The following is a 27,103-nucleotide window of genomic DNA, read 5'->3' as shown; positions in this document are numbered from 1 at the left end:
TCAGGAGGCTGAGGCAGGAGAATTGCCTGAACCCAGGAGGCAGAGGTTGCGGTGAGCCGAGATCGCGCCATTGCACTCCAGCCTGGGTGACGAGAGCAAAACTCCGTCTCAAAAAATAAATAAATAAATAAAATAAAATAAAATAAAATAAAATAAAATAAAATGCACAGCTAATCACAGTGGAAATTCACCCGTAGCTTTCCCATCACCTATAGCATAAAGCCCAAGCTCCTCATTCATTTTGTCTCTCTTTCAGTAAGTATTTGATGAGCACATTACCTGTCCTAGGATCAAGTATACTATGCCAGGATCCAGAATACGGGAGCAAAGGAGACGGACATAGTCTTTGTCCTCAGGAGGTTTTCAGTCTACCGAGGGAGACAAAACGAGTGAACAAGGAAACATAATATCAAGCTGTGACACAAGCTGCCAAGTAAAGCACCTGGGGACTAGGATACAGAATAACTGTGGATATTGGAATCCCAGATAGCTATGGGTTGTGGGGGGAGAGACAAAGAGAGAGAGAAGGAGGAAGAGGAGGAAGAAGAAGTAGAAGAAGAAGAGAGAAGAGAAGAGGAGAGAAGAGAATGAATAATAGTGGGCACCTACTTATGACCAGATACTCAGGGGGCATCTCTGAGAACTGAAGAATGAGTAGGAGGTGGCTGGAGGAAGAATGGGAATAGCACCAAGGAGCTCGATGCATCTGAGAAGCAGAAGGCAGTCGTGTGGCTGTACAGTGTTGAGCAGCGGGGAGGCAGGGAGAGTGTGGGGGAGGGTAGATCGGGTGGGACGGTTCCTTTTAGGCCACAGCGAAGGGTCTGGATTTCATTGTAAGGACACGGGAAAGTCACTGAAGGCTTTTAAGCAGGTAAGTCACTCCATCTGACTTCCAGTCTTAGCACATCACTTTGGTGACTGCCTGAAGATTGGCTCAGAGGGACGCAAGCGTAGAAAGAAGTCACATTATGTGCTGAATTGAGTCCCCCCCAAATTCATGTGCTAAAGTCCAAATGCCCAAAACCTTAGAATGTGACTGTATTTGAAGACAGTCTTTAAAAAGGCAATGAAGTCAAAGTGAGGTTATTAGGATGGGCCCTGATTCAATAGGACTGGTATCCTTACAGGAAGAGGTAATGGGGACACAGACACACAGAGAGGGAAGACCATGGGAAGACACAGGGAGAAGATGGCCGTCAAAAAGTAAGGAGAGAGGCTTTGGAAGAAAGCAACCCGGCTGACACTTTGACCTTAGACATCTAGTCTCCAGATTGGTGAGAAAATCGATTTCTGTTGCTTAAGCTCCTCAGACTGTGGCACTCTGTTATGGCAGCTCTGGCAAATGAACACCAGAGGGCCATCAAGTTAAGAGCCCACTGAAGGGGCTGGGCTGGGGGAAAGATGAGGGTGGCCTTTTCTGGAGGAGAGGAAATGGAGATGGACTCCAGCAAGAGCATAGAGTCCAATCTACAGCACGCAGCGACGGGCTCAGGTGAGGAGGATGGAAGGACTGAGGGAGATCCCCAGGTTTCTGACCTGTGCGAAGAGGTGATGGTGGGGCCCTTCCCCGATGTGGGAGAGACTAGGGAGAAATAGGGGTGGAAAGGGAAGGCAGACACCTGATCACGACTTCCGTGGATTTCCATGTTTTCTAGGACAACTGAGATAACTTCGGCTGTGCCCTAAAATAAATAAATTAACCCAACCTAAGGTGTTTGTTTGTTTTTTTTAATTAACAGACTTTATTTTGGGGGAACATTTTTAGATTCATCAAAAATTTAAGCAGAAAGTTTGAGAATTCTCTTTTTTCAATCTTATATTTTTCTTTTCATTTTTGAGACAGGGTCTCAGCTCTGTTACCCAGGCTGGAATGCCGTGGCACAATCACAGCTCACTGCAGCCTCAACCTCTCAGGCTCAAGTGATCCTCCCCCCTCAGCCTCCTGAGTTCCTGGACTACAGGGGTGTGCCACCACATCTGGCTAATTTTTTAATTTTTGTAGAGACAGGGGTCCCACTATGATGACCAGGTTGGTCTCCCAACGCCTGGGCTCAAGCAGTCCACCCACATCAGCTTCCCAAAGTGCTGGGATTACAGACATGAGCCACTGCACTCAGCCGAGAATTTTTTTTTTTTTTTTGAGACAGAGTTTTGCTCTTGTTACCCAGGCTGGAGTACAATGGCGCGATCTCGGCTCATCGCAACCTCCGCCTCCTGGGTTCAGGCAATTCTCCTGCCTCAGCCTCCTGAGTAGCTGGGATTACAGGCACGTGCCACCATGCCCAGCTAATTTTTTGTATTTTTAGTAGAGACGGGGTTTCACTATGTTGACCGGGATGGTCTCGATCTCTTGACCTCGTGATCCACCCGCCTCGGCCTCCCAAAGTGCTGGGATTACAGGCTTGAGCCACCGCGCCCGGCGAGAATTCTTATATGCTCCTCTCCTGGGCATGATTTCCCTTATTATTCCAACATAAATTCTTTAAAATTATTTTTTAAATTGTCAAATAAAAATTGTGCATATTTATGGTGTACAACATGATGTTTTAATGTGTGTACACATTGTGCAATAGCTAAATCAAACTAATTAACAATCTGTTACCTCCCATACTTATCATTTATTTGTAGTAAGAACACTTAAAAGCTATTCTCTTAGCAATTTTTAAGTGTACAATATATTGTTATTAACTACCATCATGTTGTATAACAGGTTTCTTGAATTTATTCCTCATTTAACTGAAATTTTGTATCCTTGGCTGTCCCCCAACCCCTATCCACTGGTAACCACTGTTGAACTCTCAGCTTCTGAGTTCAACTTTTTAGATTTCACATATAAGTGAGATCATATAGTAGTTGTGTTTCTGTTCAACAAAAGTTTTTTATTTTTTTAATTATTTATTTATTTATTTTTTTAAGAGATGGAGTTTTGCTGTGTTGGCCAGGCTGGTCTGAAACTCCTGACCTCGTGATCCTCCCACCTCAGCCTCCCAAAGTCCTGGGATTACAGGTTTGAGCCATCACACTCGGCATCGTCCAACACAAGTTTTTTTTTTTTTTTTTTTTTTTTTTTTGAGACAGAGTTTCGCTCTTGTTACCCAGGCTGGAGTGCAATGGCGCAATCTCAGCTCACCACAACCTCCGCCTCCTGGGTTCAGGCAATTCTCCTGCCTCAGCCTCCTGAGTAGCTGGGATTACAGGCACGCGCCACCATGCCCAGCTAATTTTTTGTGTTTTTAGTAGAGACGGGGTTTCACCATGTTGACCAGGATGGTCTCGATCTCTTGACCTCGTGATCCACCCGCCTCAGCCTCCCAAAGGCTTGAGCCACCGCGCCCGGCCTCCAACACAAGTTTTAAAGCCAAAGGAAATTGTTGTTAGAGTCAAAACAAAACATAGCATTTCTACCTGTTTCTCTGTAACATAGACAGATGATGTCTATGTGGGAAGCTTGGTAGCAATGCAGCAAGTGAGGACAATTGCCCCCTACTTACCCCTTCAAATCTCCCTCCTCCAACTTCCCATCTTCCCATCTTCCTTTTTCCAGAACTAGTTTTACTTTCCTTCACTCTGCCTGGCAAATGCCTTTCTATTTATGCCTCAGGGCTTGGCTCAAGTGTCATCTCCCTGACATCTGTCCTGACCCCTCCTATTGGACCAATAATACCCCGTGCAACCCCCAGGTTATCACTTCTTGTTGCAGAGGGAGGGAGATATTCTTCATGAGTCTGTTCTCGCTCCTACTCCACCATGACACTGAACTCATGGGAGGGTGGGGAGCCTGGCTTATTCCTAGTGCTCAGCACAGTGCTTGGCTATAGTCAATACCGCCTAAATATTTTTCAACTGAACAGAAAGTGATGGGTGCCGCTGAGAAAGAAAAAAAAGGAAGGAAGAAAAAGCAAAATGCTCTGGGAATTTAGGACTTCACAAACTCAAACTTAGTCGGCAAGACTGCTTGCTAATTGCAAATCACAGCCTACCCGGGAAGAGGAGTCACGTGGCTTATTGCAGGAGAAGGTACTTAGAGGAGGCCAAAAGCTGCTAGCCATGGGAGCAGCTGTTTGCGGTGAGCTGTTGTCTAACATGTCAGTGAGCAAGGCCCTGGGTATATGCCAAGTGCTGAAAGGAAAACAGATCATCATCTGTGCGGATGGCCCATATCCCTGACCCTCCATTAGCGTGACCTATTGTGTGCAAATGTAATTTGACATGTAATCTATAGACTTTTGGGTGAAATTTGATTTTGTCCACCTGGTAAATCAGTGTTGGTTCAATGATCTAGCTTCTCCCTGGAGGCAGTAAATTTCATTTAAGAGGTGACTGGGTCTTATTAAGCTGTATGAATTCTTGTAGCTCCTAGGGAAGAGGATATTACATATCCCATGTCACGTATTTGTTGTGTTCGACAAATAGGTTCTGCTGGAGGCTTTGCCATGAGCTGTCTGTGTGACTGAAATCATGTAACTATTCTAGACCTCCAGTGGATGGGTATGGAAGGGGGAGAGCCTGGAAACAAAGCAAGGAGCTAGATTTGAAAATTTCCTTCCGCATTCTGAGATCTGAAACCTTCCTTGCTGCTGGTGTCCTGAGCAGGATTGATGCTCATCAGACGAGGCCCTCTCTGCGAGCTTCCCTCCTTCCTACAGCCATGCACCACAGTTTATTGTACAAATCGTGGTGGGGGAGATTTTCCCTACAAAGATCAATGATGCACAGAAAAGAGCACTTGCAGTTTATATACAAATAAAAAAGCCACTTAACATAGCTACTATTTTTGTGGGAGAAGTATGACTGGTTCAAGTTGTCTAATTTTAAAATATAAATTACAGGATGTATAAAACTATTGAATATTCTTTTTTTCCCCCAAAACAAAGTCTTGCTCTGTTGCCCAGAGCTGAAGTGCAATGGTGCCATCTCGGCTCACTGCAACCTCCGCCTCCCAGGTTCAAGCAATTCTTGTACCTCAGCCTCCCGAGTAGCTGGGATTATAGGTGTGCACCACCATGCCTGGTTAATTTTTGTATTTTTAGTAGAGATGGGGTTTCACCATATTGGCCAGGCTGGTCTCGAACTCCTGACCTCATGATCCGCCCATCTTGGCCTCCTAAAGTGTTGGGATTACAGGCATGAGCCTGTAATCTGCGCCAGCCTATTTTAAAATTATTTTATTATGTGCAGCTCAATGGTGTCACTCTCCTCCAACTCACTCACTGATTTTATAATATGGAATTAAAGTAGTGGCACCAAGGTCACTGAGTAGTGAGCTGAGATCATGCCACTGCACTCCAGTCTGGGCAACAGAGCAAGACTCCATCTCAAAAAAAAAAAAAAAAAAAAAAAAAAAGAAAAGGGAAAAGGAGAGAGACAGAGGAATGACAATCAGAGGTTTTCAGAGGAATATAGTTTTCAGAGCAATATGGATACACGGAAAGAAAAAGGACAGAAGAGAAGAGAGGGAGGAGAGAGGGGAAGAGGAAAATAGAGGAGCAGAGAGAAGTGAAAGGAGAAAGAGATTCATATCAGGGAGACAGAAAACAACAGAATCTATAGTGTCCTGACAAGGTCAGGCGTGGTGGCTCACACCTGTAGACTTTGGGAGGCTGAAGGAGGAGGATTGCCTGAGTGTGGGACAACGTGAGCAACATGGTGAAACCTGGTCTCCACGAAAGATAAAAAAATTAGTTGGACATGGTGGTGCATGCCTGTAGTCCCAGCTACTCAGGAGACTGAGGGTGGGAGGATGGCTTGAGCCCAGGAGGTGTGGGTTGCAGTGAGCCAAGATCATGCCATTACACCCCAGTCCAGACAACAGAGTGAGAACCTGTCTCAAAACAAAAAAAAATAAAATGCCCTGACAGAACCTGCTACCCACAGGACCATCGGTTTCCATCAGAGGGTCATTTATTCTCATTTGCCTTCAAAGTACAAGTCTTAGATTCATCATTGCCCACAATCACTGTAGGATTATGGTCAGTTATGGGAGGAATTCTTCTTTAGGCTCTAGGGCCAGTGACAAGAACACTGCCCTATGCCTTAGGAAATCAAGCAACCCGCAGTCAGAGGGCTGGGAATTTCCTCCCCCAGAGGCTATACCACCTATTTATGGCTGACTTTTTCCTAATGTAATGACTTAGTGTCCTCTAAATGTGATCAGCATATCCATTTGGTTATTCAGGCAATAGAGAGAGGGATAAACACAGGCCAGTGGTATCAAAACTATGATGTTTGGTTATGTGACTTGTTCACTGAATGAGAACACCTGCCCTAAGAGAAACCCATTTCCATCCACCAAGCTGAGCACCTGGCAAAAGCCACGTCCACTCAGAGGAAATGATGTCTTTTTCTAATCCGCCCAAAGGCACCGGTGGTCCTAAGTAACCCAGCATCCAATCAGAGCAGTGAGCTTATTTATCTGGAGGAACACTGAGATGGTGGACAGCTCTGGAGGCTTGGTCTGCACACAGGCTCCAGTGCCCTGAGATGACAATGGAAGAGGAGGGGAAGCTACCTTAAACCCCACCCCATTTTACACTGGCTCTCTGGCTCCATCCGCATCATGTCCCTATAGGGTAGATGAGGCAAGAAGATTTTCGTTCCCTTTTCAGATGAGGATGCCACTGCTCTGAGAGATTAAGAGACTGGCTCAAGGTCACATAAAATAAGTACATTTTGGAACTCATGACAATACCAGGCATAGGTGTGCATCAGTAAACAAAGGGCTATGGAAGCTAAGAACAGACATCCCTTCTCTGGGCTCTGAGTCAGATGCTTTCACTGACTCCCTGAAAAGGAATTTGGAGCTATCACCAATTCCCTTTCTTATTCGATTTTGGTCATTGTCAGGAATGGGTGGGTCTTCCTTAAATGACCAGCAGGAGTGGGGGAACCCAGAGAACTCAAGACCTCCCCCAAGGAACAGCCCAGGAGGGAAGCCTGGGAGACTTGAACCTTTCTGTAAACTTAGGCTATGTGGCATCCAGTCCCTGGCAACACCAGAAGGTACTGACAAGTCCCTCAGAGACAGTGCCGGTAGGAGTTGTGCATCCCATAGTGATCACTAGAGGGCAGAGGTAGGGCACTTGACTGCCTCTCAGCACTCAGAGATGCTAAACTGATGGGATCATTGATAGAGCCAAGGTATGGGTGCAGTTCTTAGCAGAGAGACATCACCAAGAGCAGCTATCGAGGAGAAAAAACAAAAAACAAAAAACAAACATTCACTTGAAGCAGCCGACAATTGGTCAATGTGTCTCAAAGAGTTTTCTGGAGAAGGCAAACAGATCAGCTTTATCTCCTGCTCTGATACTAGCTGTGTGACCTTGTGCAAGTTGCTTAACCTCTCTGAGCCCCCCAGTTTTCTCATCTGTAAAATGAAGTGACTATTATTTGCGCATTCCATGTCCTTAAAGAGCCAGTCATCTAGTGAGCAATGTAGATGCCTCTCTTTAACACATTCAGTCTGAGAAACTGAGATGGTGTTGTTAAGGATTAAATAGGAGGAAGAAGAACCCTGGGCCTGTTTTGTTTATCGAGTCCCTCGAGTTATTTTGTTCGCTGAACTTGTACACAATTCCAACCGGACAATAAGTTCTGCCAGTGTTTATAACGTTAGCAATATTAAGAATAATATGCTTCATTTATATTGCATTTTATACTTTTCTAATCTTTTTTTTCTAAATTATTTCATTTATATCCATCTCTGTGAGTAACACAAAGGAAGCATAAAAACATGATCCTTGACTTCAAGGACCTTATTTTCTAATTGAGAATGGAAATAATGAGACCATAAGCAAGACTACTTTTTTTTTTTTTAAAGAGATGGAGTCTCACTCTGCTGCCCAGGCTGGAGTGCAATGGCACAATCATGGCTCACTGCAGCCTTGACCTTCTGGGCTCAGGTGATGCTCCCAGGCTCAGGCTCAGATGATCAGGTAATGTTCCCAACTCAGCTTCCTGAGTAGCTGGGACTACAGGTGCATGCCACCACTCTTGGCTAATTTTTTTTTTTTTTTTTTTTTTTTTAGAGATGGGGTTTCGCCATGCTGCCCAGGCTGGACTTGAACTTCTGTACTCAAGCCATCCACCTGTCTCAGCCTCTCAAAGTGCTGGGATTATAGGCATGAGCCACTGCACTCGCTCACTATTTTATCTACATTCAGAAAATGTACAATCACTGTGGGCTGTGCTGTCTGGAAAAGACTTTATAATTAAGAGGCATTTGACTTGAAGTTAGGAGGAGTTTTGGAAGAACTGAGAGGTTTCTCCAGGAATGAGCATGGTCAATAAAGGGGTGGGGGGAGCAGGATGGTAAAGAGATTGTGTAGATCATTAAAAAAATATTTTTGGTTGACTAGGCAAAGTAATGGGAGTTCATTAGCGGTCTGTAGTGTATATCTGATCCTATACACAGTGAGGAGCCCTAGTGTGGTTGAAAAAATGTAGGTACCTTTGAGTAAGCAGCATTGGGGAGAATCAATCAGTGCCTGTATGAGGACCTTGTACATTGCCTGTATGAGGGTTTATCAACAATACACTCACACCAAGGGGCAAGTTAGGAGGTCATTTCAGTAAAGTGCTTAGCCTTTAAAATGAGATAGACCTTGATTTGAACCCTGGATTCTGTCACTCTAGAGCTGGGTGTCATTGAACAGGGTTCAACATTCTCAAAGTTTGATTTCTTAATCCATAACATGAGGATAATGACACTGACTTTTCAGAATGGTTCTAGTATGAAATGGGTCAGCATGAAAGCCCAGTACCTGAAAGGCATTAGGTGTTCAGTCAATGTTAGGCCTCCTTCTGCTTTCAGTGAAGAGACTCTTGGGGAAATCACTTGTTGACTGATTGGTCCCAAACAAAGAGAAGAAAACAAGGGCAGGTGATGCCATTGGTGGAAGTTGAGATGTGAGTACTTTTGGGGAGTGGTGATGAACTTGAGATGACAGTGGGATGTACAAGTAGAATTATCCCCTAGGCATTTGGAAATATGACATTAGAGGGAATCCAAGGCTAAAGCTATAGATTCAGGGGCCCTTAGTATAAAAGTGATAGTTGACACTGCACAATGACTAGCTTTCGGATGAAAAGAGTGTTGAAAAGCCACTAAGCCTTGGAAGGTTCCCTTAAGTGGGGCTGGAGAAGGAAGACTCGAGGAGCTATGCTTTGTGCAAGGAAATAATCAGGCATGGTGTCAAAACTATGAGAAGACTTCCCAGGAAAAAAAGTCTTTATGCCAAATGTTAAAAAGAAGTAATAAAGGACAACTCTGAAGAGAAGCCATTGGACCAATGCTGACCTCAAAGAGTGAGTCTCAGATAATTACAGGGAGTGGCAGGACAATGACCTCTCAGGAATGCTGGAGAGTGGGCACAGGTATCTGGGAAGAGTTGAGCCAGGGGACCACAAAGGCAGCTTCCAACCGGGCATCAGTGTCCAAAACCTAGAAGGCAAACATCAGTTAGGCTAGGGGAAGGGGAAGGAGCTGATTAAAAAAAAAAAAAAAAAAAAAAAAAAAACAGGCAGAAACTACAGAAAAGGAGAGGAAAGATATTTAAGAAAGAGGCACCAGTATTAAGAGAAGGTAATATGAGAGATGGCTACATGTTTGAGAGGGAAAGGAAGAAAGGTAGAGAATGTTAGATTGCAGGGTGGTAGGACCTCAGAACTCAAAATTTAGAAGTATTATTTCTTTCTCTTTTCTTTTCTTTCCTCCTCCTCATCTTCCTCCTCCTCTTCCTCCCCTTCCACCTTTTTCTCAAGACAGGATCTCACTCTGTCATCCAGGTTGGAATGCAGTGGTACTGTCTCAGCTCACTGCAGCCTCAGCTTCCCCAGGCTCAGGTGATCCTCCCACCTCAGTCTGCCTAGTAGCTGGGACTATTGGTATGCACCGTCATGCCTGGCTGATTTCTGTATTTTTTGTAGAGATGGGGTTTGGCCATGTTGCCCAGGCTGGTCTCAAACTCCTGGGCTCAAGCAATCCTCCTACCTCAGCCTCCCACAGTGCTGGGATTACAGGCATGAGCAACCATGCCTGGCCTCAGAAGCATTATTTCTAGAAATAAGAAAGAAACTATTATCTAGACTTTAAGGGGAAGTGTTACTTGTACTGAGAAGAATGGTACTTATTCCTCTGAAGACTAAGGAATAAAAACGGAATTTGAGGAGAGCCTCCCAGTTGTCCTCAGCCTTCTCAGAAGAGTAGGGGAGGATGCATAGATGTGTTAAAAGGCTTAGGAAGGGGGTGCCTGCTGTGGGGAGCACAGAACAGCCCAGGTACAGAAGAAATAAGTGAGCTAGAGAACATCTACTGAAGAATGGTCAGGAGGCTGAAGACAGTCAAAGAAACTGAGGCTATTGACCAGGAGAAGAGAAGGTCTACACAGCATTCAATGGCTAGCTTTAAATATGTGAAGAGCTGCCATGCAGAAGAAGTAGACGTCTGTGAAAACAGGAGTTGCCCGTGATGGAAGTTGCAGGAAGGCAGATTCCATGTGAACATAAGACAGAATTTTGTCACACTTACTGAGTAGAGGGGTGAGTGGTTCTCCCATGGATAGTGTCCAGGAGATATGGGACAGTGCCTTGCCTAGGATGCTACAGGCAGAACTGGGCATCAGAAAAGAGTTGGACTTTGGTAATTCTTAGGTGAAATGTATAGCTAATCTATAGGCATGTAACAAATTTAGTTTAAAGACTCTAAGGGCTGGAAAGGACTGGAAAGGTGACATAACATAATAATCCTTTGACTCTTGAGCCCTCTCTGTGAGAGGCTCACCAAGTGATCAAGGACTATAAAATATAGCCAAGCTGAGCCTGAATCCACTAGTAGCCATGGGAGCAATGGGTTTCTAGTTGCTCATGATCTGGATTGAGAACAAATCTGTATACCTCCCAGACAATTCATTCTCAAGATGGTCCCAGTGAGACTTTGAAGATAACCCTTCAGGCTGGGCGCGGTGGTCCACGCCTGTAATCCTAGCACTCTGGGAGGCCGAGGTGGGTGGATCACCTGAGGTCGGGAGTTCAAGACCAGCCTGAACAACATGGTGAAACCTCATCTTCAAAATAAATAAATAAATAAAATAATAATAATAATAATAATAATAAGATAGTCCTTCTCAATGAACCAGGAAATAGGTATGAAATATTGATTAATCTTGCATATAATTTTAAGTTGTTCATCACTTTTTTATTATTAGAAACCCTCAACTTAAAAAAGAAATTCTGGGTTATTACTCATATTTCAAAGGAATCCTTCACTTTACAAAATAATTCAGTTTGGGATACTTTTAAACAACAAAGTCCAGTGATGAGTTTAAAATGTACTCAGTTTTTCTCCCTATCCACGGCAAAAAGCTCTTCACATACAACTTTCCAAGAACTCATGTGTCACACAAAGTGAATTTCACTGGTATTTTAACATAGCAAACACTTTGCTTAATTTCCAACAGACAGGTGGTCAATGGTTAGCTGAGGTCCATCCAAAAGGAGGTGTAACATAGGGCATCTAATTTGATCCAGAATTTCAAGATCTGCACTAGTTGGTTTACCCAGAGGAGAAAGATAGAAAACAGAAATGTTCTTAGTGGCACTGGGTGAAAAGTCCTATTGAGGTTACTGCCACTGTTTACTTGCTATGGCCTTTCGGGAGAGTGACTTAACCTCTCTGAGCCTCAGTTTCTTCATGTGTAAATAAGGAATCCTCACATGGCTATTCTGAGGATTAAAGAGAATGTCTACAAAGCAACACACACTCACCTACCCACACACACAGCCTGACACATAGTAAGACATATCCCTGCTGCCTCCATAGGGTTGACTTTGCTTTACTTCTCAGCAAGCACACCCAAAGATTGTCTTTTGTGTTTGTTTTTGTTTTGAGACAGAGTCTCTCTGGGTTGCCCAGGCTGGAGTGCAGTGGCGCGATCTCAGCTCACTGCAACCTTTGCCTCCAGGATTCAAGCAATTCTCCTGCAGCAGCCTCCCAAGTAACTGGGACTACAGGCATGTGCCAGCATGCCTGGCTAATTTTTTTTTCTTTTTTGTATTTTTAGTGGAGACAGGGTTTCACCATATTGTCGAGGCTGGTCTCCACTCCTGACCTTAAGTGATCCTTCCACCTCAGCCTCCCAAAGTGCTGAGATTACGGGTGCAAGCCACTGTGCCTGGCCTGTTTTTGTTTTTGAGACAATCTCAGCCTGTTGCTCCAGCTGGAGTGCAGTGGTGAAATCATAGCTCACTGCAGCATCGACCTACTGGGCTCAATCAATCCTCCCACCTCAGCCTCCCTAGTAGCTGGGATTATAGGTACACACCACTGCACCCATATAATTTTTTTTAATTTTTATTTTTAGTAGAGACAATGTCTCACTATGTTGCCCAGGCTCTTCTCAAATACCTGACCTCAAATGATCCTCTCACCTCAGCCTTACAAAGTGCTCAGATTATAGGTGTGAGCCATTGCGTCCAGCTCCAAGGATTGTTAATGCTGTTTTATACATGGCAAAGCCAAGCCGCAAACTAAAACTGCAACCAGAACAAAACCTGGATTCTCTACCCTGGTTGCAGCCTGCCAAGCAAGCTCACCATCTCCTCTGGTGAGGCATTCTAATAAGTAGCAGCAGAAGAGGGGACACTGATTTTGAGAAGGCATAGAGTAACAGGAGTTCTGGGAGATGGGGAACCTCCAAACACACAGTCCCTCCCTCCTGTCCTGCTGATGCCTTAGGTCTAGTTCCCGAGGGAGAAGGCTGATGAATTGGGAGGTCTGACTGCAGGTGGCGTCATGAAAAGGATGAGCTTTAGACTCTCAGCTTCTCTCAGCCTCCAAGAAACCCCCAACCACCACTGCCACCACCATCTTCTTCTTCACTATGGTTACATGGCAATTTCACCATCTTACATAAAAGTGAACAAAAGTGGCTGGGTGCACCTGTAATCTCAGCACTTTGGGAGGTTGAGGTGGGCAGGGATCACCTGAGGTCGGGAGTTTGAGACCATCCTAACCAACATAGAGAAACCCCATCTCGACTAAAAATACAAAATTAGCCAGGCATGGTGGTGTGTACCTGTAATCCCAGCTACTCAGGAGGCCAAGGTAAGAGAAGTGCTTGAACCTGGGAGGTGGAGGTTGTGGTGAGCCAATATTGCACCATTGCACTCCAGCCTGAGCAACAAGAGCGAAACTCAGTCTCAAAAAAAAAAAAAAAAAAAAAAAAAAAAAAAAAAAAAAAAGGAACAAAAGCCTCTTTTAACTACATGCTCACCAGAAAGAGAAATGAAATAAAAAAAATACTAAGTATTGGGGACCATGTGGTGCTGACACTGGTAGGAGTGTAAATTGGTTTAATCAACATAGAAAACTGCTTGGTAGAACCAATTAAGGCTAATATTTATATCTATGACATAGCAATTGCACTCCTAGGCATATACTGAATAGAAATATCTATTATGGTCACCAAAAGACAAGCTAGAACTGTACTGTCCAATACAGTAGCCCTAGCTATGTTAGCTATTTACATTTAGATTAATTACAATTTTAGAAAATTAAAAATTCAGTTCCTCAGTCACACCTGTCACATTTTAAATGCTCAAAAGTCACATGTCAATAGGGGGTACCATGCTGGACGGCACAGATATAGAACATTTTTACCATCGCAGAAAGTAAAAAAAAACTGGACACTGTTCTAGAATATTGTAATGGTGCTAATCACAACAGCCTAAAACTAGAAACAACCCAAATACCTGTAAACAGCAGAATAGATACACTAATTGTGGTATATTCATTCACACCATGAAACACTCTAAAGTAATTGAAATGAACGACCTACAAACGCGCAGCCGTATGGGTAAATCTCACCAACGAACGAAGCAGGCGCACAAGAGTGCCATCCATATGATTGCATTTAGATAGTGTTCCCAAACAGGCAAAACTAACCTGTGCTGTGAGAAGCCAGGACAGTGGTTACCCTTGGTGGCTCCAGGTGGTAATGACAAGAAGGGAGCTTGGGGGAACTTTCCGGGGACTGATAATGTTCTGCTGTTTCTTCATCTGGGTGTTGGTATCATGGAAGAGTTCCGTTTATAAGACAGAGCGAGCCGTACGCTTGGGGTTTTCAGAATGTATCTCTCACTCCAGTAAGAAGTTTACTAACCGCCCTTTTCTAAAGGGGCGATTATGAGAAAACCTTAGCTATTATTAATCTGTCGCTTACAATCTAGGTGGGGTGGGGGCATATTTTAAAGCAAAGCCGACGTGGTTTAGAGATCAGTGCCCCTCCCCCAGACGCCTACCCAGGACTCCTTGCAGAGGCCTCCCCTCGCCCCCTAAGCCCCACCCAGGCCGTCCTACCTCCGCGAGCAGGTTGCGAACGTCAGGACCGCTGGCTCTGGCAGTTTGGGCTCTCACCCGCAGAGTCGGCTAGGCTCTCCCGGGGCTCGCCGGGGCACTCCTGGCCCAGCTGGCTCTGACCGCGCCGGGCCCGCCTGGGAAGCAGCCGCAGGCCCCTGGCGCCCCGCCCCACGGCACCTGCGCTGCCCCCGGCGTTTCAAAGGATCCTTCACTCACGCGCGGGGCCAGACTGCGCCTGAGCACTGAACTCTTCCCCAGTCGCTGACAAATCAGTCCTTCCAGGGCTCGGGCCCCTGGAGTTGGGAGAAGGCGCCCGGGAAGTCCCACCTGGTGTCCTGAACCCGAAAGCGAGGGGCTCGACGACTGCGACTGGGGCCTCGGACCTCCCGGTCTCCAGCACGAGCGAGTCTCCAGGGAAGCGTCCGCCCACCCGGCCCCACCCTGGCAGAGGCGCGGCCGGGAGTCACTCCAGAGGCGCCTGCGGACCGGGGAGAAGCCCTGTGGGGAAGTGTCGGGTTTCCCCTCCTTACCCTTTCCTCCCTGCAGTGATGCGCTCGAGAGGACGCATGCCTCCTCCTGGAAAGGTCCTTTCACCTTCCCCTTCTGTTAAATGTCCCAGTTGCGCGGAAGTCGAAGCCCTGCAGACCCCCCAGGCGCCACTTGTCCGGGGTTTGCCTGCAAAGGCTCTGCCGGATCTCCGTCGAGACGCGCCCCGCGGAGCCGGGGTTTTCGGTCCTAGTGCGGTCCTGCTTCCCACTCCCCCACCCCTGTCTCCACCTCCTCACGCCGAGGACCTGGGAGTGCCTCAAGGGCAGAATGAAGTCCTAGACAACTTCCTAGAACTTCGAGGCAGTGCCTGATCATCTCATTTAACTTTCAAAGCCAAAATGATTGATACATGAATGTTTACTATATAAACATTCACTGAGTTGTATACTTAACTGCTTACATGTTTTTCTGTAGGCAAAAAACCAAACACACACACACACACACACACACACACACACACACAGAGAGAGAGAGAGCGAGCGAGAGAGCGAGCGAGAGCGAGAGCGAGCGAGTGAGCGAGCGAGCGAGCGAGAGAGAGAGAGAGAGAGGTGCTACAAGCATACCCATTTTATAGAGGAAGAAACAGATTCAGGGTACTCCTTACTTACTCAAGGTCTCCACTGCTGGTTGTGGTGGTGCTGAGATAGAATGGATGCAGTCTGACTTTAGAGTTCATCTTTGACTCCTCAAGGTCAGGCTTGGGGAAAAAGTTCTAGCCACCTAAAACCTATCCGACTTCTTCCACACACCCACCCTGAGCTTAGTGAGTGGGGAGGAGTTACACACTCATCCAAGGGAACCAAGGAGGGTTGAGCCTGAAGTGACCTCTGAAATCATACAGTTCACCCTTCTCTCCACCATAGATATCAAAAACCAGAGCTCAGAAGAACAACTTACTTGGCCTGTTCCAAGTCTCATGGGTCATTAGAAGGCCTGTGTGGATTTTGATTCCTTCTGGCTCAAAGGACAATTTAATGCAGGAGCAGTTTGTCCTGTAAGGGGGAACTTCCCTGGAGAGGAAGCCCAAGGAAGAGGTAGTGCATTGGTCAAGGGTTTTCAACCTCCGATGGCCTCGGCCCTGGAACCCCAGCAGTGAGCAGTAGGGAAATCCTCCAGTGAAGTGATGGGAGCCATTTATACCAGGAGACTGCAGGCTCCGGAGCAGGGTAGGGAGTGGACTGGTCTAGGCTGGCTTTAAGTATCTAAAGACAAGCAAACTTGCAGAAGCCAATCCACAGAACCAGTTGTTTCCTCTATGAGGATCACAAGCTACTTTTCCAGAGCAAGAGGGAATGCAGAGTGAAGGAAGACCAATGTAGTGGAAGAGGAAGCCCAGCAAGGAAAATGGAGGTGTGGTAGGGGGAACACTGAGAGGCCAGGGCCCAGGAGGATAGGGGACTGAATTGGAGACAAAGTAGTTGCTTACTCAGGAAATCCCCTATGGAGCAAGGGCAGCTACTCAGAGAGCTAAGGTGCTGAAATCCCACCTGGGGAGTGAGCTCTCACAAGATGCTGGCCCAGGTCTTGCTCACCTTTCATTCTCTGCACCTAGTGAATGTAAGGGAAGTCGAATGGGGTCCCAGATGTGGGTCCTAGGTTTCTTACACATCATAGTTTTCCTCAGTCCTCAAACTTTGTGTCCTGGGGTTCAGGTCTTCACCAAGTTCTTAGCCCCTATCCTAGGTATTAAGCTGTAGGGTGAGGTGCAATATTGTGGGGAGGGATGTCCTGAGGCAGCTTCATGGGGTACAAAAGAGGGGGGCCTTCTGCTGGGTTGGGGATGAGTTGCCAGTGTCCTGTTACTAGGCCCAGGGAAGCCAATATTCCAGTTCCACATTTCCCTCAAAGCCAGCAGCCCAGGCCACAGCTCAACAGCACCAGGGCAATTCACTCGGCTCTGGAGCACCAGGGAAGAGGTGTTGAAGGAGCCCCAAGGGCATCCCACCGCCTCCTACCGTGGTACCTGTCCGAAAGGGAAAAGATGCCAACCTGGCCCTCCACAACCTCCTGGGGAGGGAGAGAGGCAAATAAATCTTTGCATGACACCATGTTACCATATTGGAAAGTACCTAAGACTCTGGTGGCATAAATGTGAGAGTGATTACCTCTACTTGGGTGGTTCAGGAAAGAAGGTTGGCCTTGAAGGAGAGGCAAGAGTTCACCAGAAAAATGGGGGTGGAAGGGAATTCCAGCTAGACGGGAGGGCCTGTGCAGAGGCAGGGAGGCTGAGATAGTAAAGCACTGTTGGAATGACTTCCTTCTTGTCATTCAGGTATTGCCTTAAATGGAATCTCAACAGGCTTTCCCCATCGCCTGCTTCAAAGGACCTCCATTCCCAGCGTTTGGTTCTGTTTCCTTTTTAGATTTCATCTACTGTTTTTGCATTGTTTGTTGTTTCCCCCTCCCTTCACCCACACCTGTACACCTGAAAATAAAATCCACCAGTCTAGGGACACTTTCTTTTTCATAGTTCCCGTCAACAGTGCAAGTGAATACATAGTAGGTTCTCAGTATACCTGACTGAATGGATGGATGAATGAATGAATGAATGAATGAATGAAAGTCTGCAGCTGCAGGCTGTGAGAAGCAAGTGAGGAACCAAGAATTCCCTCTCCAGCCCCTTGCCTAAGCAATCCATGGGAAGGTAACGGCTCCAGAAGAGAGAGCGCGGTAGGGAGGAGGATTGGGGCGTCACCGTGGCGGAAGGCTGTGTCTCAGGTCCGGGGCGGCGTGAAAGAGGAGGGACCCGGCCTCGAGGGGGGTTGCGGGACAGCAGTCGGGCGCACTCGCTCAGGCTGGGCTCCGCGGTCTTTCTGCCGCCTGAGAGGCGAGGGGAGGGGAGAGAAGGTCTTCGCCCACCAGCGCCGCTTCTCCAGCCTCCCGCTAGGCCCTTTCGGAAGTGCCCAAGTCGCATCCTGGGCGGTCAGAGGGCTTCGGAGGGCTCCCTTGCCTGCCTGCCTGCCTCCCTCCCTTCCTTCCCTCCTTCTTTTTCTTTCTCCTCCTCGCGTCTTTCCAGCTCCCCAGCCGGGCGGCCCCGCCGCAGCCTAGCAGCCCCACCCCCTCCTGTAAGGGTGAAATTGCTAAACTTGTAGCAATAATGACCCAGCATTCAGGCCGCCGACTCCCGCTGAACGTCTCAGCGCCCCGGCCGACCAGGCCTAATCAGTGCTCCCCTCCCTGCTGCCCGCCCAGCCCCCGTTCCCCTGTCCGCCCCCTCCCCCAGCGCACAAAAAGTGGGGAACAAAACCCCGGCGCATTTCTCTGTCCCTCTGTTGAGCAGACTGCTGCACAAAGCCCCCGCTCTGAGAAGCAATGGGGAGCTCGAGGGGGACGTCAATCCGACGCGCTGGGGTTTTTGTTAGCGCAGGGGACCTCGCCTTCCTACCACACCTTTTGTTCGGGACTCCAATAAAAAGCCATTCTTTCCGCACCTTTCAGCGAGGCCCGGCCCCACAATGGCGCGGCGCTCTGAGGCCTCCCCATTCACCCGCCTTGGCACGCTCACAATCGGCCGTGTGGCAGCACAGGCCTCGCACAGGCATTCTCCGCAAGTGACAAGGAGCCACATAAAGCCGCGGCAACCGGGGGAGAAGGGAGGGCGGCCGAGGGGGAGAGCTCGGCCGCGGCAGGGCGCAGCGCAGCGTCCCCGGGCGCGCTGGGAGCCCCGGCTGCAGTCAGGGAAGGAGCAGCCTTCGCGCCGCTAATAGCTGGGCCTGGGGGCTAGGCTTCCTTTTTCCTCGCGACCCTCGAGGTGGGGCAGAGTCCAAGACTTGACTGAACGCAGGTCTATACAGCTAGTCCAAGCATCTGGGTAAAATTTTGGGGGATCACAAAGTTCGGGACTTCAAATGGCCTTGAGCCTTCGACCTGTCCAGCCCGCAAGAGTAAACAGAAATTAATGAACAAAGCCACGAAGAGACCAGACTTGCAGCCTGGGGCCTCGCTCATGGGAGACCAGGCCTGCAATCTTCCAAGGAAGATGGCTTTCCCCCTCGTATATTTTCCTCCCTTTCCCGCCTTATCTAAAGGATTCTTCTCCATTCTTTGGGGCTAAGCAAATTCTGTAGCCGGCCAACGGTATGAAAATATTGCACCTTGTTTATTGACTCCTGTAGTGTGTGGCAGCGGGTGTGTACACGGCGTGTGGTTATAGTTATATAGATAGATAATATGTGCTGAATATAGAATACGAAACAGAAAGGAAACCCGGTAACACCTCCGGTGGGCCACCAGGTCCCGTTATTTGTTCAGCCTCCCCGCCCCAGCTCCAACTTTTGATCTCATTTGGCTGGTTTTCCTCGAAGAGTCCTGAGTCCCCCGGCAATCCGACAATCCGGAGATCTGGACCGAGGTATCTGCTGCGGAGGGGAGGCAGCTGGGAAATGAAATCGACTGTGCTATGACGCTCCAGGCCCGCAAAGGTGGCAGACGATAGGTAGGGCCTGGGATTTCTCAAGCCACGACCCTATTTTTCTCTCCTTCATGGTTTTAATTTGTTCTGTCCTTGGGCTCCCCGACAACGCTTCGCCAAGTCCGCAGAAAGGCCGAGGAAGAGAAGCCCTTCTCGCTTTGGAAGAACCAAACGCGGCCAGGGTTCTAGCCTCCTGCACTCCCCTCGCTGCCAAGATCGGGGCCACAGTCCTCCCCGGCGTCCAGCCCGCCTTTCTGCCTCAGAGACAGTCCTGGCGAATAGACCCGGGCATCCTCCTCGCCCCTGAGCCCCCTTCCCTAGGCCTCGAGTGAGCTACAATACGAAGCCCTGAGGAGCGAGAAGTACATGTTTTTTTTAACGAGGGGACCTGACCCTTAGGTCCGGCCCTTCTCGCGCTTCAGTCCCGCGGCGCCAGGCTGCGCTGGGGTGCCTGCCGCGTGACCCGCCCAGTCCCTACCAGGCCCGGATGCCCTGCAAGGTGCCCTGAGCGCACGCGGCCCCGGCTGCAGCACCCTGGTGCAAAGGCTGTGCGCCACCGCCGCCGCCGAAGCCTCCTAGATTGCTCACGTTCACAAAGGGGCCGCCTCCGGCTGCGCTGCAGGCGGGCTGCATGGCAGTGGTCGCCGCGGAGGTCCCGCCGCCACTGCCGCCGCCCGCCGGGTACGCACAGCCATAGCTGCCGCTGTAGGCCGCGGCGGCCGCGGCGGCGGCAGCTGCGGCGGCGGCGGCCGCAGCCGAGTTCCCGTAGCCGTAGGCGGGGAAGCTGTTGTAGGAGTAGGCGCTTGCGCCCACGCTGTAGGGCGCGCCATAGGCCTGCGCGCTGGGCGTGACGCACGGCTTGCCGTCCCGCACCAGCACCGGGACCGCCACGCGGCGGGGCGGCGGCGGGGCCGCGTGTGCGCCCAGCTCCAGAGACTTGTCCTGCCGCTGTCTCTTGCACTTGTACCTGCGATTCTGGAACCAGATTTTCACCTGCGTGGACGTGAGCTTCAGGCTGCTGGCGAGGTGCTCGCGCTCGGGCGCCGACAGGTACCGCTGCTGCTTGAACCTGCGTTCCAGCTCGAAGACCTGGGCTTGCGAGAAGAGGACCCGAGGCTTCCGGCGGCTGCGTGGCTTCGGCCTTTCGCTCTCCTCCGCCGCCTTGCAGTCTCCGGCCGCCTCTAGAGGCTTCTTCAGCTGGCAGCTTTCTGCAGAAGAAGCAAACAACAGCGTACTTAACTGTTCCCGGCCGCACCGCGGCTCCTGTCCTGGAGCACCGCGGCCCCTTTTGGTGGCTGCGCAGAGCGTGCGGTAGTAAATGCCTGGACTTTTTGGAATGTTTGTGGCTCCTGGCGCTGTGGGAACCTGCGACAGCCCCAGTACCCAAAGAACGCCCTCAGCCGGCGGAGGCGCGTTTCGTGGGGAGGGGTACTTAGTGCGTGTTTATTTGGATCTTGAGCATCTGCAAGAGAAGAGATTACTCTGTATTAAATGTGCGGCTCGACATGCTAATGACTATTTTCAGGATGAAGGCTTGAAGACTACATAATAACTACAGTATTTGCAAACTCGTTTGCCTTCTATTCCACAAGGATAGCTGAAGGTGTGAGTCGTGTTGGTGTAAGTGGGGCGGTATGCATAGACTGCGTGATTTTCCTAGTGTAATGCTTGTGCATGGCCCAGGGACTTGTGTGTGTGTGTGTGTGTGTGTGTGTGTGTGTGTGTATGTGTGCCTTATAAAATACTACATACAGGTGTGATGACAATGTCTGTGTGCCCTTTGAAAATGAAGTTTGATTGACTAGTTATAGACAGTTTCATGCCGATTTTAGGCCCTGGAAACTGTGAGAGCATAGGCCTTGGCCTCTGCCACATTAAATCGCCGCTTGGGGAAAGACTGTGATTCTGTCCTCTCAAATACACTTCCTTGGGGACTTTATTCGATTATCCTATCTCCCTATCAATTCATTTCCCGTCGGATGTGAGCAGCCAGGATCTCGGACTAAGTTCGGCGCGTTTTCTATTCCGCCCGCAGCCTGAGACACAAAGCAAAACGTCACGGATTTTCAAAAACGGCTAGCGCCTTAAGGGTGTGAGAGCTATGGCCCCTTGGAATAGGCAGTGTTCTCATGCACTCTCTGACCGCCTCTCTCTCTACCCGGTACCACGGGTTTAGGGAAGCTGAGCTCCAAGCCGAGAAGGGAGGAAACCACCCAGCTGGCCTCCACCAAAGTTCCTGCACCCTGCGGATGCGAGACACACAGGCTGCTTGGGCTGTCTTTTCGGAGATGAAGAGGTGGCTGCCATGGGCAGAACTCATCTCACCCTAGAGGGAAAGTGAAAAACATCCAGGCTCCTGCCCTATTTTGGGGGAAGAGTCTTTATTTTGGGGGAGGGGGGAGCAAAAACACTATCAGTTATGAGGACCCAGGCGCTGAGCCCGCGTAGCCTCTTAGCATCAGGGCAGCAGTAACCACCTCCCCTTCCCTTATTTCCCCCTTTGGTGGAGAGTAGTTGTCAGGGTCACCTCATCCTTGTCTCTCCGCCCCGAGTCCCTTGCAGGTACCTGCGCTTTGTGGAGCTGTCGGTGACCAGGGCGGAGGCATGGCCCCAGCCAAAGGGTAAAGGGGTGGGCAGCCGCGCTGGCAAGGTTTGCGGGCTGTTTGCGGGCGCTCTGCCATTGCTCCAGGTGTGCGGGTGCTTTTCTTTTCCCCCTCTACTCACTTTGGCTCTGGTCCCTCACGACCTCGGGCTCCTCTTCATGTTCCTTGGGCCCGCTGCACGAGTCTCTCAGGACCGTGTGGACATAGCCCTGGGTACACAGCCCTGAATCCCCATGGCCGTCGGCTGCAGCTAGTGAGTTCAAATAGGACAGTTTCTCGCCCTCTTCTTCCTCGTCCTCCTCCCCTCCATCAGAAAATTGCGTCCCCTCAGCTGCGGCCAGCATGCAGGGCGCTGAGTGGAAGTGGTGCTCCAAGTCCGCCTGCAAGTGCGCACCATGGAAGTGCTGCTGCTGCTGCTCCAGATTCAAAATATCTTTGACTGAGAAAGGGGTGGAGGTGACCGGGCTTGGTAACATCATCAGGGCCACTTAATTGTCCAGTCCAAATAATAAATCCCGGCGGGGGCGGGGAGGCAGCGCGGCGGCTCCAGCTCTCCTCTTGGACTCCGCCGCTGCTGCTGAGTCGGGCTTTTGACAGACGCGGTCCCACTCCAGTCTAAATCGCCTCCATTGGCCGGGACCTGGGGGTCTGGGTTTTGTTACAGCCACTGCAGGGACTGGGGCCCGGGCTGCGAAGCCTCTGTCCGGGAGCCTTGCGTCACATCTGGGGGTGGGGCCGGCACCCCAGACTCCCTCCCCATTGGTTGCGGCTCATGGGGCTACGCCCCGTGCTCTCACCAAATGGTTTGTTACGGCTCTACCAGAAATTCGCAAGGACTAGTATAGAGTCCTGAAGTCCGAGACGCTGCGGGCCGAAGCTGCACAGATCCGGTTCCTGAACCACTGATGCCCGCGTGGCTGCACCTTCCCGATTTAGGCCAGTTCTGGGAGGCTTGCTGCCCACGAACCAACGCCAGGGAAGGGTGCCCCGGGAGTGTGTTTTTTTCAGCTGCTGCGCGGGGCAGGAAAACTTCCTGGCGGGCAAAAACCGGGCGCTGGATCCACGAGGAGGTGGAGTGTTTTCTCTATCTACGGGTGGGCGACACGTCTGTTTCCACCTTGTTGACTTTGCTCAAGCTTTCTGTCCGCTTGGAACATCTTACCTGTATCCTCCACGAGTGGAAAGCTGTTCTCCAAGGAAGAGCTCCTAGATCGTCTAGCCGGAAGTCCCCTGTCTTCAGCCTCTGAACCTGCAGCTCGTGTTAGCAAAGGACACGCGTGTCACTTATAACTTCCACTTAATTCTATAGCTGTACTTGCCTGCCTGGTCGCCCCAGTTAGACTGTAAGCTCCATGAGGGCAGGGTCCCGGGGTTGATTTTGCCCTTGTATTTCTGGCAGCAACTGCACAGAGCAGTATGTAAAAGGAAGACAGAGTTGTGACTAAACTTTGGTATTTGACAGCTCTTGCTTGGCCTCGTCAGTGTGTGTATCTTGGGCATTTCTAAGTCTCAGTTTCCTTGTCTACAGAACGAAAGCAAATAATACCTTTTACAGGGTTGTTGCTAGGGTTGAATGAGGCAAAACGGCCTCACGCGTGTTAAGCTCTCAGTACGTGTCAACTACTGCTTTTCCGTACGGGAGGTCAAGCAGTGTTTGTTGACTGCATTGGTGGTGCGTGGCTGGAGTGTGGAACACACTGGGTGGCTTCATACGGTTTTGAGAGCAGGAACTGTCCTCACAAGGGAGGGGACCCAGCCTTGGCGGCCTTGTTTTCCGCCTATTGAAATCAGGAGCCTGAGTCTAGGCCTTGACTCTCCGACAGGCTTTTAAAATTTCTCTACCTACACGCCTTCTGGCACCTCCATGAGGCCCTGGTTGTTTTCTGGGGAAAATCTATGCCGTCCCCATAGATTCTGGAAACTCCGCGCTGGTAGGGACCATCTTCTTCCTGTGCAATAGGCATTCGCTCGCTGCTATCAGGCCTAGCCCAGTGAGGAGCAGCGGGCGCTGCTTTGAGGGCCATAGAAAGACCTGTGTGCAGCGCTGGCCTTGAAAACGTAGGGACCGGTTCCAGCTCAACCGTGGCTCTCCTTATCCGGCCCCAGCCGCTCCAAGCATTTTTTGGCAGTCAGGATGGCGGAGCTGGAAGAGAGCCGTCTCAGCTGGAAGGGGAGGGTGAAAGGTGCAGGGAGGGTGGACATTGCCTCCGAGCGGCGTAAGACACCGGCTGGGAGTGGGCACGAGGGTGATGGGCTGCCACGCGGGGCCCACAAAGGCGACCGGAGTGGGTGCCAAAGGCTGAAGGGAGAAAGAACAGCCTGTCAGGAGGGGGGAGAGGCGGGGCTCTTCAGAAGGGAGCGGAAATGTTGTGGAGAGGCAGCCCCTAGGTCCGCGGGGCGAGCTGGGATGCCGCACTGGCCACGTGCGCCCCGGAGTACTTAGGGTGGCGGTGGCCCACAGGCGGTGGGGAGAGACCCTCTGCGGGCAGGATCTTGCGCCGGAACAGCCATTCCTCAGCCACAGGGACGCCCGGTGTTTTTCTGCTTTATATCTTGAAAGTATTGACGCCCCAGGCGGAGGCCGGTGTCTGCAAACCAGGAGGTGAGTCTGCAGAGGGAGGAATGTGCCTGGTTTTGCAGTGGATCCTGAACGCTCAGGCGCAAAGATTCCGAGGTGGGGGCCGACGGGTGCAAGGCACTGCGGGGTGGGGTGGCGGACCTCGAATGTGAGTGCACTACGGTGGCAGCTGAGCACAAAGGCAGGAAGCTGAGCTCTAGCCCCACTTCCCCACTCTACCTCTGGGGCAAAACCGTCTTGGGGAAATGTTTCTGCTCCCTTCTAGTCTCGTTTTCTTCTCCTCTTGGGTGATTTCATGATTCTGGAAAAAGAAAAGGACAAAGGCTATCGAAACAATCTCTCTTCCCCCAGTTTCCAACCGAAGCCTGCATTTCTCCTTGCTACACTCCCTTGCTTCTCAGCCTTGCTTCTCTCCTAGGCCTTACCTAAATCTGGCCCCAACAATCTAGGTCTTAGAACTGCGATCGGGACAAAGCGCCCCTCCAGCGCCTGATGGCCGATACACGCCCACAGACGTGCTGTACCCGCCGGAGCCCGCCAGGGCCCCTCTGTCAGCTCACGCAGAAGGCCGTCTCCTTCCCACCAGCAGGTCCACGCAAGCCTCTCTACCCAAAATTCCACCTCAGCGGCCCCGGGCCAGGTACCTTACACCAGGCCTAAGCGGTTGTGTCTTGAGGACCCTGGGCAGGTAGGCCACCAGGGCCTGTGAGGACTCCCAGCGCGGGGAACCCACGAAAAGGGGTCTAGCGGGTGGCATCTAGGCCTTATCGCCGCTTCCTTTCCCCATTTCCAGCCCTGCGCAGGGCTGATCCAGCCTGCGGAAAACCTCTATCCGCTACCGCATCCCTAAGGTTGATCTGAGTTTTATGCCCAGAGCAGGGGTTTGGGTTGTCTCCGACTGCCCTCTCAGTGTTGTTCAGGCTTCCGTTAGTTGCTCTGGTTCCCCAGTGGCCGAGCTTCCCCGCAGGGATTCCCCCAAAGTCAATCCCATCTAGGTGGCCTCCTTTTTGCTTGCCGGAAGACGGTACTCGCGACGGCGCGACGGCCGCGGGCCTGAAAGGAGAAGAACTCGAGAGCAGTAGTTGTACAGCAGCAGTCGCTCCGCAGGAGTCACTTATCAGAGGGTGGGATCTGCTTCCAACGCCTATCCAGTTACCATCGCCTTCTGGGACATTTGCATTCTCTTGTCTGAAAAGGAGATCTTTGAAATCCTCGAGCTGTGCTCTACTAATAATAGGTTTTCGTTCCAGACAGTTTAGCTAATTACTATCAGATAAAGTAAGTGTGGTTGCATCCATGGAAGTGTTTGATTTTATTTTAATCGAGTGTATCTACCTTCCTACTCTTTCATCACCTCATACATTTATACAAGCTCTCTCTCCCAACCTATGATTAAAGATCATCAGTAAATGGTGGCAAATTCCGTGAAGGGGAAATGCTGCATAGATGCATAATGGTTTGTATCTTTTTTTTTTTTTTTAAAGAAAAACCACATGCTAGCCATTACAATAAATGCATTACCAAATGTGACAATGTGACAATGTTTTGAAAGCTATAAAGTGTTCTCATAACTGTTATTATCTGCACAAACATTGCTTAATGTACCTATAAATATAGGCAGATAATGGATAATTTTAGTTATAAATGCCGCTGCTTATCCTGTTGTCTCTCAACTATTCAAATAGTCATTTAATGCCACAAACAGGTTGAAAGTTATCGTGGTTTCTAATCGAAATGTAACAATGTAACACTATAATCAGAAGTGATTTTTCTGTTAAAGCATGAAGAATTATCCTGTGATGAACTCAGATAGCCAAAACATTTCAGGTGAATCTTTTCATCATTTTTAAATTGCTTTCCTAGAAGTTTCATTTTCAGTGACAACTTTTGAGAGAGAAAGAGAGAAAAAGAGAGAAGGAGAGAGTCATTAAATGGATTTTTGTTAATTCGTTGGTGGTAGTGGTGCTGATGGTTGTTGGGTGTGTGTGTGCACACACGCGCGTGTGTGCTTTGCTTTGGTTTTTAGTTAAGGAATGTTAGAAAGCTATCCAATTTTTTTTTTTAAAGCAATTCAGAAGCAATAGCATTTTAATTGCAAGATGGGTGAATACACTTTGGACTTTTAAAGAAATGTCAACTGGGTTGGTGAGTCCTAGAAGGCATTAAACTGGTCTAATTTCTTGAGAGTTTTTTTCTTGTTGAAGGAATTTCATAACATATTTTGAAATGCTATTTTAAGTATTTCGTTTGTTTTACATGTGTTTGTAGGGATACCAAATTTTCCCAGATTTTATTTGGAATTGAGTTTTTTAAATTAACCAGTATTTCTCTTTCCTGGGAGAAAATTTGTCCAAAATCAGTATTTTGTGTAGTTCTTTGTAAATTACAGGCCCTTGCAGAGAATGTGACTTTTGATTTCTCAGGGAGACAATTTTACAGCTGTCTTTATGGATCTGCCCCCTCCAAAAATTTTAAAGATAAAAATATAAATTACACTTTCTTTAACAAAGCCAATTCTGTCAGTAAAACAGTAATGTCGAAAACACTGTATCTTTGTTGAATGAAATCAATTCAAAATTTTTTCAAATATAAACACATGAAAAAAAAGG

General features: G+C 49.2%; 1 protein-coding gene across 1 annotated transcript; it reads right to left on the bottom strand.

Moving 5' to 3' along the window:
* Nucleotides 1–18,614: 18,614 nt before the first annotated feature.
* On the bottom strand, nucleotides 18,615–22,585 carry NKX2-3 (NK2 homeobox 3). The gene is made up of 2 exons (XM_039465285.2): nucleotides 22,038–22,585; nucleotides 18,615–20,521 (listed from the first exon to the last, which is right to left on the bottom strand). The coding sequence occupies exons 1-2, from the start codon at nucleotides 22,393–22,395 to the stop codon at nucleotides 19,788–19,790; spliced, it is 1,092 nt and encodes a 363-aa protein (XP_039321219.1). The 5' UTR covers nucleotides 22,396–22,585; the 3' UTR covers nucleotides 18,615–19,787.
* Nucleotides 22,586–27,103: the final 4,518 nt, after the last annotated feature.

Source organism: Saimiri boliviensis, chromosome 12 (genome assembly GCF_048565385.1).
Source record: "Saimiri boliviensis isolate mSaiBol1 chromosome 12, mSaiBol1.pri, whole genome shotgun sequence".
In the NCBI taxonomy this organism is placed as follows: Eukaryota; Metazoa; Chordata; class Mammalia; order Primates; family Cebidae; genus Saimiri; species Saimiri boliviensis.
This window is presented reverse-complemented; position numbering and strand designations above follow the sequence as displayed.